Source organism: Balaenoptera ricei, chromosome 7 (assembly GCF_028023285.1).
Source record: "Balaenoptera ricei isolate mBalRic1 chromosome 7, mBalRic1.hap2, whole genome shotgun sequence".
In the NCBI taxonomy this organism is placed as follows: Eukaryota; Metazoa; Chordata; class Mammalia; order Artiodactyla; family Balaenopteridae; genus Balaenoptera; species Balaenoptera ricei.
The window spans coordinates 76,135,329-76,151,849 of NC_082645.1; the positions used below are offsets into that span (position 1 = coordinate 76,135,329).

At 36.8% G+C, this 16,521-nt stretch overlaps 1 protein-coding gene across 1 annotated transcript in view; it reads right to left on the reverse strand.

The window, feature by feature from the left end:
• Positions 1–12,728, reverse strand: part of COL5A2 (collagen type V alpha 2 chain) — a 143,437-nt gene extending 130,709 nt beyond the window's left edge. The window contains exon 1 of the mRNA XM_059928323.1: positions 12,629–12,728. Within this exon, the coding sequence (XP_059784306.1) occupies positions 12,629–12,725 (97 nt within the window). The 5' untranslated portion in view covers positions 12,726–12,728. The remainder of the gene's footprint in view (positions 1–12,628) is intronic.
• Positions 12,729–16,521: the final 3,793 nt, after the last annotated feature.

Here is a 16,521-nt window from a genome sequence, read left to right on the forward strand (position 1 = left end):
TTCTGTTTATCCTCAAGTCAAAGCCTCTATTCTCATTTTTTTCCTACTTAATTCCTATTTTGGGGCTTTGGGAGTTTTCTAGATAGATATGTAAACAAGGTATTTTACTCTCTGCAATTCAAGGTTTAAAAAACTCCACTAATTTTGCTTTCTTTCAGGTCTGTGAAGAGTCTTATATTCCTTTGGATTATAAATATTCTCATTTACCTAAAATAAAACATTTATTTTCTATTCATCTAACTTTTCATTACAGTAAATCATACTAAAATAATAACATTACCCTTATCGAGGCTTTTAAAACTTGACACAGAATTTCCACAGATATTATGAACTCTTCATTTTGAATCTGTGAGGTAGCAAAATAAAAAGTATTATCCCTGTTTTATAAATGAGGAAATTAAGGTTCCAACACATTATAAGGAATTTATAAGGAAAGAGTCAGGATTTCACTGGAGTTGTCTGACTCAGGGCCAGTGCTCTTTGGACCCTGTTGCCATGTTGAGTCAGTAGGAGTTGAATGAGCTCACAGAGCTCCTTCCTCTGCATTGACAACCCAGGTGGAGGTGCATGCCATCCCTCATAAAAACATTGCCAGGGTCCAAATAAGTCTGTCTTGAACCAGTAAAATATCAGGAAAGTAAACAAATGTTTTATGTATTGAGCATAGTTTCTTGAACAACTCTACCTGAACCAAATGGGCAAACATTATATTAGAAAAAAAGAATAAAATTAAATGAGTATATGTACCACTAAGTTTGCGAAATGCATCCTAATACCAAAGTATAAGTTTCAGGGGGGTTGTGCCAGTTTGCTTTTCCTGACTTGCTTTGTGAATAATCTGGAGCTGAGCACAGACCTGGCCCAAGGGAAGAACATGAAATTTAAAAAAATTCCTTATTGCCATTTCAAACCTCGCAATTATACCTCTCTCCACTCCTCTCCCCCATTCCTGGCCCTGTTCTGCTCCAGGGATTCTGCTCCCCCCATCAAAATTTTAATTCAATTCTTCAATATGCAGATGGGAAAACTGAATCTCAAAGATCAGTAACTTGCTCAAGGTCACAAGGTTGCAAATGGCAAACTCAGGATTCGAATTTGAGACTCCAAAGACCCAGGCTCTGTTAAATTGCTTTTTGAAAGTAAATGGAAAAGAAGAAGTTCTAAATGTAGAAACTGCTCACTGTTTAAGGTTCTAAGTGTAGTAAAATGGTAATAATTGGGAACCGAAGGAATTTCCCAGAATTAAAAAATCTCATTGTGAGATAGTGCCCTATTCCTACTATTCCTACAGCCTATAGGCCTAGTTAAGAGTATCTATGCCATTAGCTCAAAAGAACAGAGATATAGTATTGTGGTTGTGTTTATTTATTTATTCATTCTAAAATGACTATGTTTTAGGAATATAGGGTAAACAAAAAAATTAGAGAAATCAAAGAACAAAAATTAAGAGATATCACAAACTTCCCCAACCTCTCTGAAATTCTCAAAATAAGTCCCTCAAGACATGATATAGGAATGGTCAGGGAGCCCCACATTAGCTTGGAGCCTTACATTTTAATGTATGATTTCAATGAGGCTATCTGAGCCAACTGCTAATTGGTATCCTTGTGTACCCACAGAGAACCCATCTTCCCATGCACGTATGCTTTCCATATGATGCACAATCATATGGTTCTATCCTGAAGAAACTCAGAAGTCCTCTTCAGAAACAGTCGGAATCCTGTGGGCAAATTTCCATTTTGATTATACTAAGGCAACTTTCAGTTTCTATTAGAATGGGTTTGAAGTGATTCTAATGTCCTGACTGTAGAACCCTCCACGGACAAATACGGGATGCCCATGACAGCTGTGTTTTATCCACCTATAGTGCCATAGAGTCCATCCGATACTGGGACTTTCACCCAGAGCCATGATGTCAGCTGATCCTGATGGCCAGAGAATATTGGGGAAAAAAATCATAAAAGGCAAACTACCATATATAATATACTCACATTACATAGGAGTAATATTTTTTAAAGGGTGCACTGGAATAATGACTAGAGAGGGCACGTGTTGTAGACTAGTTTCCCAAGGAGTAGAAAAGAAGAGGACACCAAACAGGTAAGTTTTGATAGGAGGTCAGTCTAGAAGAAAAATTCTGTAATTTGAACCAAATTTGGGAAGGAGACATGCAGATAAAGCTTCAGTGTGAGACCTTGATTCTCAGGCAGATTCCTGAATGCCTTTCCTTCAAACTGAAAGGAGGTTGAAAACGTATTTCCCTAAACAAATGATTAAATTAAATTAAATTTAAAAGTCATCTACTTCAAACCTGTTTTCTTAAAACTGGACCTGCTTACCCTCCTGGGACTTTAGCAACATGGAACAGATGTGGAAGGGGTACAAGGTAGCTCAGGTGAATATAGCTCTGGCAAGTTTCTCAAATATTTATATGCTGAATATACCAAAATACCATAAAAATACTAATTTAATTATCATAAAATACTGATTTAATTTTATTTCATCATCCTTCACATACCCAAACACAAACACTGCCAATGGAACTTTGAATGTATCCACAGATTAATCTCTTTAGAACTGTTTCAATTTTGATTCATTCTCTACATAAAGGAATTAGCCTACTTTTTAAAAAAATAAAACAAACAGATTCAAAGTATCCTGAAATCTTCCCAGGCTAATAAGCACTCCATTGGTTCAGGAATTTATCAGTTGCTTCTCAGCAAAATTCAGTTCAGTTTTACTGCGCTTAAGGGAGAAAAATAAAAATACAGACAAACACATGCCTAATCTAATGTGTAGAGATCAAGATTTAAGAGGAAATGGGGAAGGGCTGGAGAAAGAAGTGTTTTTTTTGTTAACACTCAGAAAGACATAACACTTGCAGCACCTGAAAGCTTAAACACAAGCTCTTGATGGAATGTTCAGTTGTTCCTCCTTCATTGCCCCCAAGTCTCTTTTTCTTTTTTTCTGTACAAACTCATATAAAAGAAGATTCTCATATCAGAATCACTCATTTGCCTTAGAATGGCCAGTGCCCTTCTGCCCTCTCAAATGAAAGTATAAGCCTTCTTTATAAACTTCAGAGGGTTTGTGTTTTTAGCCAAAGACCAGAAAACTAGGAACTTTTTCTTTGTAGTTCATCTTCCCATGGTAACCAGTTAACCTCACTGTTCACCCACCAGCCCATCCTACTGGAAACTCTAACTAAAAATTTAGCACTAACATGAGAAGCATAATGTTCTGAATTAAACTGTAACTTAATTATTTCTTCAATAGAAAGCTCTGGAAAGAATGAAAAAGAAAAAATTTAAAAATAATTTCAAACTAGCATGAATAAATCTGATAGGTTCTTCTCCCTCGGGAGCAAATAATAAGTATATAACTATTATTTAAGAAATATTAAATGAAAGATAAATGAAATGAAAACATTAAATCTCTATAAATAAATTGTATTTGCTAAGGGAAGCACCCATATTTTAAAATTCCATAATGAAAAACTCTAGAGCTGACAGCCACAGAACAGCTATATTGAATAACAAAGATTTAATTAAAGGAATTCATAGCTACTAATTATCTGGTGATATTCCATGTGCACACCTCCTGCCAAGTCAAACCCATCATTCTGTTTAAGTTTGAAAAACTGAGAAGAAAAAAAAGTACAGCAAAGTAAGGAAAGTGTGATTATAAAGAATGTGCCTACATCCTACACCAGTTTCTGCTTTCTGGAGTCAATTTTACAAAAATCTCCTGGGAGCGAAGGGAGTAAAGAAACCAGCAGACTTTGGAAAATGAAGAGACTTGCTGCAAAGTCTGAGAAAAGACAGTCACTCCCTCTACTGTATCCAAATAGTCCTGGGAGCTGCGTTGTAAATCCCTGTGCAGTGAAGCAATTCCTCTCATTCCAGATACAACCCAGGGCAATGCAGTGTGGAAAATAAGCTTCCAATTTTTACTACAGACTTTTATGACTATCATATTTTCAGAAAATAAACTCTGAAACAGACAGAGCCGGTAGACAGACATGTGGTAGCACTGGGGCATGGAACGGATCGTGCTTGGCTTGCTTACATCCTGGGAACGACTACAGAGAATGAAATGCTGTGGGGGTGAGGAACAGGAGAGCGGCAGTGATGCTTCAAATCACAGGGTCATTAGAAAGTATTCAGTGGAAAGAGCTTTTTGTTCCCTTTGTTTTTTCCCATATAAACCTACACAAGAAGACGCTACAATAAAGCTCTGCTATTTGAAGGGTAAAATTTATAAATGGGCTTACAATATAGACTATTTAGATTTAGATGAAAATACTGAGGTATTGTCCAAATGACCATAGTAGAACAGTAAATAAAATTTGCATTTTAAGTTTTACACTAATTTTAATCTCTTTGAGAGCAAAAGTTGTTTATTTTTTCCATAACATCTAACATTTTGGTTCTTATAATTACCCAATAAGCATTTATTATTATTGCTATACTACTAAATAGTAATGGAATAATAATATCAACTGGATAATAATGTTGGATAATGGTATCTATAATCATTTGATGAGCTCCTAGTATTTGTTGGGAGCCATACTACTATGTAGGTGGTTTATATACATGATAGTCTTCAAAATAATTATTTAAGGTAAATATTACTATTCTAATTTTATAGACAAAAAAACTAGGACATAGAGCCATCAAGAAAATTGCTCAAGAATATGCAAATATAATTTGCAAATCCTGAATTTGAAATCAGTTCACTCATATTTGAATGAATAAATAGTGGGAGAGATTTTTTTTAGATTTTCAAAAATAATATTCATTGGCATATATGCATGGAATAACTATCATATACTTAATACATAAAATAAATTTATGACATGAAGTGGAACCTGGGAAATAGACTTTAAAAAAGGAACCGTGTGTGTGCATGTGTGTAGTGAGAGGTGAGAACTACAGGCAATTCCTATTTTGAGGCAAAGAATGATAGTGATTGTGACTAAAATTCTAGAAATGGGTCAGATCATGGAAGGTCTTGTATTCCTTGCTTAGGAGCTTGAACATTATTCTTTCCTCAAGTTATGGGACTCAATGGAAGATTTTAAGGAAGGTAATGAGGTAATCAGATTTTAGTTTTATATCACAGTGGCAACAGAGGGGGTCTCTATAGGTGTGGGTGGGAAGTAGTCACATGGGAGGCAAGAGACAAAGTTAGATGCTACTGCAGTAAATTGTAGTAATACTGCAATATGATGATGAGAGCCTAAACTTAGGCATTTGTAGTAGAGAGGGAGAGGAGGTATATATGAGGAATATTTAGCAGGTAAAATGGTAGAGTTTAGTGACTGACTACACTTTTGCTTGAATAACCAGGTAGGATGATCTTGCCTTTAACTGACATAAAGAATACATGAGAAAGATGATCCTGTCTTGGAGGGAAGATAATGAATTGAGTTTGGGATACACTGAACTTGAAGTGGTTATGGACCATCCAGTGGGAAGCTGGGTATTCTGAAGTAGATGTGGAAGGTCAGGGTTGGAGAGAGAGATTTGAGAATGATCAGCAATTAGCTGTTAAGCAAAACCCTGAGAGTGAGTAAGATTCCTAGATACTCTAGGGAGAGAATATACAGAAAGGACCAGCGGACAAAATCCTATGAGAAAACAAAGTGCTAAGGGATAAATAAGGAGAAGGAGCCCATGAAGCTGAGAGGGAAAGGTCAGGAAGGTAGAGGGAGAATCTTCAGAGCACCACCTTTCAGGAAAGCTGGAGTGGTCAATGGTAGGTAAAAGGAGCCCACTGTAACATCACACATTACTAGAAGAGCTTAAGTGGAATGGATGGGGTAAAAGTCAGAGTGCATGGGATGAGTGAGGGCATGGAGGCAGACAGAAAACTGTTCTGCTCCTTTAAAGCAGCTGGGCTAAGAATAAAAAGAGGATGGGAGCCAGACACAGACCCTGGGAGAAAGCTGAACTTGTTTACAGGCTAAGGGGAAAGAGCTCATAGAAAGGAAGCTGTTGAAGTTATGGAAAAGAGAGCATGATTAATGGAGCAACTTCCTCCAGGAGATGGAGAACAAACAAAGTACAGAAGGAGAACAAATCTGGAAGTTTCTTCAAAACAAATTCAAAGATTTGGCGAAAGTAAAATATATACCACCAAGGTTTGTATCTGTGATGACTGAAATCAGATTGTAATATCACTTTCTGTGTCTCATTTAAGTGCTCTAAAAGTGCCTTCAGGTAAAGTTCTCAAATGACCCACCTAAGAGTCCCATCAGATTAACGGGTGTGTATAAATTCTCCAATTTCAGATGAGAACTCAAAGGTTTGGGAAAGTTACAGGACTCTAAAGGTAGCAAGACTGCTAAATAGCAGAGATGGACCAGAACTAAGGTGTTCTCCCAATGATGGTTGGACTGTGGCTTACTTTACTTACTAAAGTATATAGACTACAACAAGGCTATGATGCTTATGTTGCAAGCAATGTTTCCACCGAGAATACTGTCATCTTGAAACTGAATTTATAATTCTGATTGAGCAGACACCCAGAAAGGAAAAGAAAAGAAAACCAACTGTGAGACAGTCCTTCCTCCTTCTCAGATCTAAACTAAAATTTTTTTTAAAAAGCATACAAACATTTTTGAGTTTGAACATTATACCAGAAAGCTAATAGGGACAAAGTTCATTATTTATGAATATTAATTTATTAATACTGTTAATATTACTGCCTTCTCTGTAGAAGGCAACACGTGAGTAAGGAAAATCTTGTGCTATTGTAATGTCCCTGATACACTGTTCCTTACAGAATATACTCAGTATAAGATGGAACCATCCTGATTTCTGTTGAAGAGTTTAGTTTTAAACATATCAATAAAATAAAATAAGGGCTTCCCTGGTGGCGCAGTGGTTAGGAATCCGCCTGTCAATACAGGGGACACGGGTTCGTGCCCCGGTCCGGGAAGATCCCACGTGCCACGGAGCGGCTAGGCCCGTGAGCCACAACTACTGAGCCCGCGTATCTGGAGCCTGTGCTCCGCAACGGGAGAGGCCGCGACAGTGAGAGGCCCGCGCACCGCAATGAAGACTGGCTCCCGCTCGCCGCAACTGGAGAAAGCCCTTGCACAGAAACGAAGACCCAATACAGCCAAAAATAAATAAATTAATTAATTAATTAAAAAATAAAAAATAAAATAATAAAATAAAATAAAAACACTAGGCGACCAATGTCGTCACAACTTTAAGGCAAAATTTTCCACTGGATAGACTACCCCTCATGCAAATGCCAAGGATAGATACTCTTTGTACATAACAGTTCTTCAGCCTTAAATGAAATTTAGAAAAAGCCACATGAAATTTATATGGAAAGAAATTTAGAGGAAAACTGAATGGTCCATATGTTCCAACCATTCCATTGTCTTATATAAACTTGTTCAACTTGCCAATATGTACACAATAGGTCAATTAATAATTAACAATTTTAGTCTTTCTTTCCTACTATCATTATATCTCTCATATGTAAATCTAAACTTTTCAATGTTGTAATCTCAGAGAAAAAAACATCAGTCAAAAAGTGACCGATCCATTTTTAAATATTTTATGAATTTCCATATAAGGCTAAGTGATGATGTTATGAATTATCCTTCAAGTAGGAGCAAGCTGTTTGATTAAAAAAAGAAAAAAATAGATTAACATGACTTCAATCTTCTGAGTCTCCTCCTCTCAAAACAAACCTTTCTCTTTATGTTTTTACTTTACATACTGCATTATGTGCATTTCTAGAATGATCAACACAATGAGTTTTAGGCCTGTGTTGATATGATAGAAGTGTGAAGAGCAGGAAGTAAAAGAGAGAAAAAGAAAACTATATATTCACCTGGAAATACATTTTAATAGTCTGTGTCCTTTGCATAGTAGAATGATTCACCTAACCTGCCCATGAGGAGGATTTGGGCCTTGAGTTGTTTTTCCAGAAATGATGGTGAATTTGCAGTGGTTTATATACAAACTTCAATTAAGCAGCCTTATAAGTGAAAGGAATGACTAGAATAGCAAGATATTGCCAAAGTCACAGTGTGTAGCCTTAGAACAGGAAGCCAAATGGTGTCATATCAAGACAAGAGTGTTAGGTAGAGATTTAATACAGTGGTTCACCAGCATGAATCAGAATCACCTGAAAGCTTCCCAGATCCCATCCAAATCTACCAAATCAGGATATCTGGAAACAAAGGGAGCCTAGAATCTATATTGGCAACAAGCTCTTCACGTGATTCTTTATGCAGCCAGCTCAACACTGATCTGTGGATCGCTTACCAACAAACTTAAAGAGTCATGGTCAAAGTATACACTGCATTTGTCAATATAAAAAATTCACTATAACTATCAATCTACCAATCTACATATATAGAGAGATACTCTTCAAAATAAAGCCTTGTTCTAATTTGAATAAAAATTATAGGTACGTCTAAATTTATCTGAAGAGAATAAGGAAAGAATTGCAAAGAATTACAACCTAGTATTTAAGTGCCATCCAGTGTTCTTGGCTTTGTAGTCTGCTCAGAAGTGAACAATAACCAGGGTAAATCAGGTTACTCAACTATATTCTGTCCATTGAAACCAGATCTATTCCACTAGTTGACAATTATACTCATTGTGGCTGGGATTATAGTTGCCTCCTAATAGCTATTCTCCCTTTTATATCCTTCATAATATAACTCTATTCAGTAGAGTACACTGCCAGTGCTATCCAGCTAAGACTACGTTTCCCAGCAGTCCTTGTAACTTTGTATGACCATATGACTAAATTCTAGCCAACTTTCAAGTAAGTTGAAATGATATGATGACTTAATAGTCTCCATTAAAAAAGAGGGAATCACGGCCTTTGTCTCCCATTCTCTACCCAGATGCCAGGAAAGTAAATATAATGGCTGGGATTCCAGCAGCTGTCTAGGAACATAACATCAAGGAGTGTACCCTAGGGATATGAGAGAGCTAGAAAAAAACTGAATCCCTGATGACTCTGTAGAGCTGGTCTACCAGCCTTTCACTACCTAACTAGAAGCTTATTTTATATAAGGAAAAAAACCACTTTTTTTGTTTAAACTACTGCATTCTGCTATATGCAGGTAGACCTAGATTAAAACATCCACTATAAAAGAAAAGTTTGCATATCCTACATGATACAAAGTATCTATTTCAGTAGTAAAAAGTTTAAAACAATTTATGAGTGAACAAGTATCTTACACTATGTATTTGTATTCTGTACCTCCTTTAAAATCATCCCATCCAAGTACTGCTGAGTGTTAAGCATTAGTTTCTTCATATTTGTATTTTAACAATGAGATAAATGGTAGACGTAATATAATAAAAATGCAGGAGACCATGGTATAGAAAGGACTGTGAGCCCCTCATCTCTTAGTAATCAGAAGTTGGCTTGGGTCCAGGATATTAGTGTAGGGTTGCCACAAGAGGGTTGCAAATTTATGGTCCAGGAGCCAAACCTGGCACTCAAATATACTGCACTTGGCTTAGGCAATGCTTTCTGAAAACATTAGATGTGACTGTCTTCAAGTGGGCATGCATCTTCAGTTCTCCACAGGCCCACCATCCCCTGTTGACGTACAAACACTCGCTTGCTTCACTTATTGATGTTACCTACCTTCTCAGTGCCTCTGAGAAGCACTGACGTTTATAGTCTCTGGAAATAAAATGGTACATTTCTGCACCTTCCCTTCTCTCCATTTCTTCTCTGTTGTTGAAATCAATGATTCATATCAGAGACTATTTTCCAAGATTAAGTATGTCCACTTCTAATAACAAGAATGTATATAAGCTCACTAGGTGTTAGACCTTTATTTAGGAATATAAAAATTACTATAAATGCACTAGTATTTTCTCCTACAAAAAACAAATGGGGAACCTTTCAAAGCACCCCCCTAACAAACACACACACAAAAAAACTCACGAAAAGCTGATTTTGTCACCTTGACTCATTTTTGTTACTTAATTTTACTTAGTAGTCTCAACTAAAGTTAGCCCAACTCTCAAACTTTCTCATTTTTATGAATTTAAAAAATCAATTCAGTTCTTAAAATTTAGTGAGAAGTAGTAATGATTTTGGCCTAAACGGCCTAAAACTTTATTTACTTTCTTTTATCTCCTCATTCATAAGTATTTTTATCAGACAGGTACTGTGTAACTAAGTAAAATATGTTTTAAATTTCCAGTAAAAATAATCACAGTCAAACAGAAGAAAAATATACCTTGAAGTCCTGAAAAGAAAAAAATAAAAGCTCATAAATATGTACTTACATACGATAATAGGTCTCCACATTCAAAGGGGACATATCTGTACACAAAATCAATACCACATTATATGACTTAGAGCTAAAATTTGAAAAACATATTTGTTTTGCATGTGTGCCTTAGATATTTCTTTAGTTTAAAACATTTACCTGAACTTACTCTTCCCCAAACTTAAAATCACATGGAGTTTCAAAATTCTGACACTTCTATTAAGCTTGTGACAAGCCTGAACAGGGAAAATAAAGTATTGCCAAGTACCACACAATATAACTTAAACCAAAATATGCATGGTAAGTAAATACAAGTTATGTAGCTCTGAATATTCTGGATTCTGGAATTCTTTTCTACATCAACTTTAATTAGGACCATAACTATTTTCTTTTGCTTTTGAATTTTTATCACATGTATTCTCTTAGCTTGAGTAATAAAACTGAGGAATTTATTTTTTATAATACGTATGAAAGCAATTACCCTTTTTCTGTAAAATATAATGTTTGGAATTCCAGTTTCTATGCTGTTTGGTTATACGGGGGGGAGCAGAGTTGGTATGGAATCAGGGACTTTTTGCATCAAGCCTCACATTCCTAACATTTATGTAAATTAGTATTAAGGAAAATTGAACTATGCTCATTTTTCAGAAACACCTACAACGTAATTACAACTATTTGAGAAAGTCTTTTAACATATGGCCTACTCCATATGCTTTAGGAAACATTTATTTACATGTTCAATTATTTTCATACTTTATAAATGTAAGTTATTTATTTTAAAATATATTAACAAGGAAAGTTGTGTTAATTAAGTTTTAAAAGAAAGTTGTTGGTTGTTTTGGTGGGGGAGGGGAGTCAACTACTTCTTTTATGTTCAGATTTTTCTATTTCTATTGTAATTTTTCTGTATTTTATTTCTCCCCTTTCCTGACTTCTACTTCCTATTAAATTATCTCCCCAACCCTTCCAAACTGTACATGCTTTTCACAACATTACAAGGAAACTCAAGAAGTTTCATCTTTTATAAATTGTCTCATTTTCAAAAACATAAAAAGTAACATAAAAAGATCCAAGATTTTAGAAAGTGCCCCCTCTATGGGACTCTGGACAGATTGTTGGGTATTCATCCCAGATTCTTATTTTCACTTTTTAAATGTTTTTTAGACCTCGTGGTCTCTATATTAATTTTATGAACATTTATAGAGCAAAAATACCCAGAAGCAGGTATTAAAATATATATATACACACATACATATGTGTATATATACACAAAAATATATATGAAAGACAATAACAAAATTTTAATAAATATGCTAAGTTTTAAAAGCTTGAGTTTGATGTTAAATTGTTATGAAAATCTATAATGGCCTATTATGAAACAGTACATGTCTGTATTTGAAACTTCAGGCCTGGAGGGGAAGGATTTAATAATCAGTGGAACCAATTTAAATATTTTCTTATATTTTATAGCAGCCATGCATTTTTGCTTAACATACCATAGAACCCAACCCTAACATATGCAAATTTCAAATGAAAAGAAATCGGTAACCAGTCAAGATTTGCCTCACATTTTAAAAAAAGAAAAGAAAGGAAACTTGTGTTTAATGAATAATGCCAATAAAATGCTCCTTGATAAATAAATTATATAAGGCATGTGGATTTCCTGCCTTCCGCCATCCAACAGGGAACCACCACTGTCCTGATAATCAAGTCAGTAGGGTGGGAAAATAAGAAATCTGGCTTCTATCAACTTCTGCCATGGGGAAAGAAACGAGACTGTCTCTCAGAAAGCAAAAGTGATTGTAAGATCACAAATGAAAACGGGAAAGACGTAGAAGCCTGTAAAGAGAGCAAAATAAGGAGCCAAAGACAAAGAAAAAATCAGTTATCAGACTGGCTGCAGAGGTTTTTCTCAACAAAGAATTTTATGAAGCAGCTGAAGTTCAGTACAAAAAGGACTCCACCCTACCCTGCTTCTGCTGCGACTTCTCCTTGCTCTGAAAACTCCAGCCCACGGAACAGAACTCCTCTAACTAAAAGTGCCTTTAGTGCTCTGTTTTAAGCACTCTCCTTTTCTTTTAAACTTCCCACTCTCCACATTCAGGCAAAAGGACTTATCCTAGGCTTTCCCAGAAATATTCAGGAGTGTACTCTTGGAACCGCAGATGTGGAAGCTCCGGATTTACAAACATCCCGATTGTCTCCCGAGCTGTTTCCCAGGTGCAAGTCTGTCAGCCCCCTTCTCAACTTCAAATCAGAGCCTCCTCTTCATGCTCTTCCTGAGGCTTAACATTCCACCTATTTCCCAAACCATGCAATAAACACCACAAGGAAAGCAAACGGCAAACTCACCATCCTCGTCTTCTTCCTGGGCTTTTATTGAGACAAATTGCCCTAATAAAATAGTAAGAATGAGGAGAGGTCTTGCTTCCACCCAATTTGCCATCATGTCTAAATATTAGACATGTGGGTCCTCCTGGGAGTGAAAAGTGGATTCTAAGGTTATTGTAGCACCATGAAGTAAGCTGTGGGCTCTTCTTTCAGCACCAGCCCCAGGGCAGCCTCTGAAAACCCCCTTTTTCAGCACCAGCTCCAGCACAGTCTGCGAAAACTTTTTTCAAGCGATGCAGCTTTAAATAGGAAGAATGCTGCCTCCACTTCTTTTCCTGCCCCTTTTCAGCTTGTTCAGGCTCATAACCATCCAGTGTCTGCCAAGCAACGGTCTGATTGATGGTAAACAACCAAATCAGAACACGCGCCTCTGTGCCTTGAACTGTCCCTATTTCATTTATGTTTTAAACATAAATGGGGCTTAATCACAGAAACAAACGTTTGTTTCTCTTTCCCTTTTTTTTTTTTTTTTTAGAGAAAGCCTGTTAGAAGGAAAGAGACTCATTCTCCCCTCCCTACCCTTTTCCCCAGACACACACCCCTTCACTTTTTCCCTATAGGGAGGAAATACAGACTTTCAGCCTAGTTTTTGGTGTCTAGATAATTCAGGATCCTTGTCCACTTTAAACTTTCAAAGGAACAAATTTTAACCCTTTCTTTTTACTAAGGAGGACTCATTCTTGTCCCCTTGCTACATTCTGTTTCTTTTCCCAGATTCTGGAAGGGGACCCTTAAATGTCCAGGTGAAGAAACTATTTGACAAATGCATCATACTTTGAATTAAGATCGTCTCCTTATCTCTCCATCTCTCTTATTTAGAGAAACACATCTGCAGGTCCTTCTTGTCCCAGAGAGTTTTAATTATGTAAAAAAGCAGTCCACTATGTTAGTGTGGAGTAATGGGAAGGACACTGTATTTGGATGCAAAAAGCCTCGCTTCAGACATCAGCTCTGCCACTCACCCATTTTGTAAACACAAAGTCCTTTATCTCTGTGCACTCCAGTTTTCTCATTTGAGAACAGAGTTTTGCCCTGACCAGCGGACAGGGTTTAGTGACATTAAAACAAGTAATATATTATTAACTAAGTTCTGAGTTGCAAAGAACTACGTAAAAGTAGATGGTGGTATTATTACCCCTAAACCAGCTTTTCAGGGAATTTGGTAGTTCCAGTTGCAATTGCCATTCAAGAGCGTTATTCATGAACTTTTGTGCCACACTCATGCTTGCCAAGATCTTAATGACCTCCGAGTGTTCCACATAACCTAATACATTTGCTACCTTGAGTCTACCCAGAATCAGAATGGCTGTTCTACACAACACAGGTGAGTCAATGGTTTATAATTACTCAGCATTGATCAGGAACCCTGCCCTGCGCTAAGTACTGGAGGGAGAGGATGACACAAAGTAAGTGAAAGGCATACCCACTGCCTCCAAGGAACACGTGTAGACACTAAGAAAAGAAATTTACATGAAACAAGAAATATAAGCCAGATCATATACATATGTGTGGGATATATTAAGCCTAGGAGAAATTCAGAGAAAGGAGAGATTATAGGGTAAGATTAGGTAAGTAATATATTATCCTCACTTTTCTTCATAGAAGAAATCTAAGAAACTTTGAATTTTCACTTTGGAGCTAGAATCTCCAGAGAAGTATTCCAGAGGAGGTCAACTCTCCACGCAGCTGTACCCCTCAGTCTAGTTTTTCACTTCAACACGTCCCATTTCAATTAAATACTTCTGGCACCACCACACTTAAATGCCCTGCTCCCACTTAAACGAATGGGCCGAGTAAGAACCAAAAATCACCCTTCTGCTAATTCTAACTAGAATATCTGAGAGAGGCCAGGACTTGAAAAACACCTTGCTAAATATTCAAAAAGAATAACAGGAAAATGCAGAGAAAAAACAATTTACTCCATGTGCTTGCCACTTCTATTCTACTTTGAAACTATTTTAGACATCAACACCCCGATACCAAAGGGTTGGCACAATTTTCAGGCATCTTGTGTGGAATCTTTACTGAACCACAGAGACTAAGGACATTTATGGAGAATCTGCAATTCTCAGAAAGTATTCTAAATGCTGAGAGCACATAGATGATAACTAAACGGGAACAGGACTTGTAGCAGAATCAGTGTACATAAACACTCAGTGCTTGCTCAGACCAGCAGCTTAGTATCTGTTATTAAAACAGTTATTATCAGCATATCAATAGTTATTTTAAATTTAAATGTAAACACAGCTTTTATAAGAAAGATTTAAAATCCAAGGCAACCTCTCACAGTTTCCTCCAGTCCCAGCCTCCTCTCCCCATCAGACCAAAAGCACATGGTATGATAGAGGCAGAGCAAATATTTTCAAGAGAGCTGAGATAAATTATTAGCATTCTCTCTTATCCTTGCTAGATTTGTGACTTGGGCTTTTCTTCTATGTTTGGCTTTAGGATTCTACATTATAATGTGGAAAAAAGTAAAACATACACAGATATTGACCAGGTGTGTCTGTTTAATAGATGTGGCTAAATTCAGGAAGACTTGACCATTTCTCAGTCCTTGAAGAACTGATTCTAGGCCTCAGTGCTTGAGTGGAGAGCTCAGAAATCTGTCACAATTCCAATGAATTGTGCATATTATAATAACATGGGCCTAGTGGGTCAATTTTTACTAATCCAATTTTTCACAGCAACTCTGAAAGGGTATTTATTAATTTTCTCAAGTCACATATAAAGGGATTACGCTTCAAAGAAGTTTCAAGTTTGCTAAGCTAATAAGCGGTAGATTTAGGTTTCTATTACTCCAAAGTTAGTGTTCTCACTGCTTCCTAGCTTTTAGATCTACTTGACACCAATACTTCCAATCTCAGAAGGTGTCTCAGCACCCTTCGGGGTTAGTCCCTCCCTCTGCACTCTTTATCCCTTCCCTTTACATTTCCTTCGAGACATTACTCTGTCAGTATCTTCCTCAATTTCTTCAAAAAAGAAGCAAAAAACCAAAGGTTTCCCTTGACTACACATCTTCTACCATCTTTTTTTTTCCTCTCCTTCCTCTCCTTCCCCTCCTGGTTATACTTCACCCTGTGCATCAGGATGTCATCACCGGCACCACCAGAGACACCAATACCCCTTTGTTGATAAACCCAAAGATCTTTCCTTTTTCCTCCTGTTGTGTTTGATACTCAGACTACTCCCTTCTTCTTACTGAAACTTTTTCCCCCCATGGCTTCCTGGTCCCACATACTACTTACTACTCCTCCTCTGTTTTTGGGGTCAAATTTCCTTTGCTAATTCCTTTCAGAAAGTTATTGTGCTCTCCAGTATTGTATTATCAGCTTTTTTCTCTCCTTGCCCATTATCTTGATCTATTTTAACTACTAGACCCCTTGACTTTATTTCCATTTACATGCTAATAACTTCCAGTCAAGGCTTCCCTCCTGAGCTGTGGACCTGTATTTCTAAGTGCTTGAACATCTCCCTCTGGACAAGTCCATGTAGCTCAATACCAATTAACACTACCACAATTATCCTAGTCCCAAAGATAAGACACAGAGGACACTCCTCCTTCTCCTTCAACCCGCATCCAATTGTTCACTGAGTCTTACTGTTTTTATTATGCGCTTGCATTTTTTAAAATTGTAGCTGATTGACAATATTATATTAGTTTTAGGTGTACAACATAGCGATTCAATATTTTTATAGCTAATACTCCATTTAAAGTTATTATAAAATATTGGCTATATTCCCCGTGCTGTACAATATATCCTTGTAGCTTATTTTGTGCATAGTAGTTTGTATCTCTTAATCCCCTACCCCTATGTAGTCCCCCCTTCCCTCTCCCCACGGGTAAACACTCA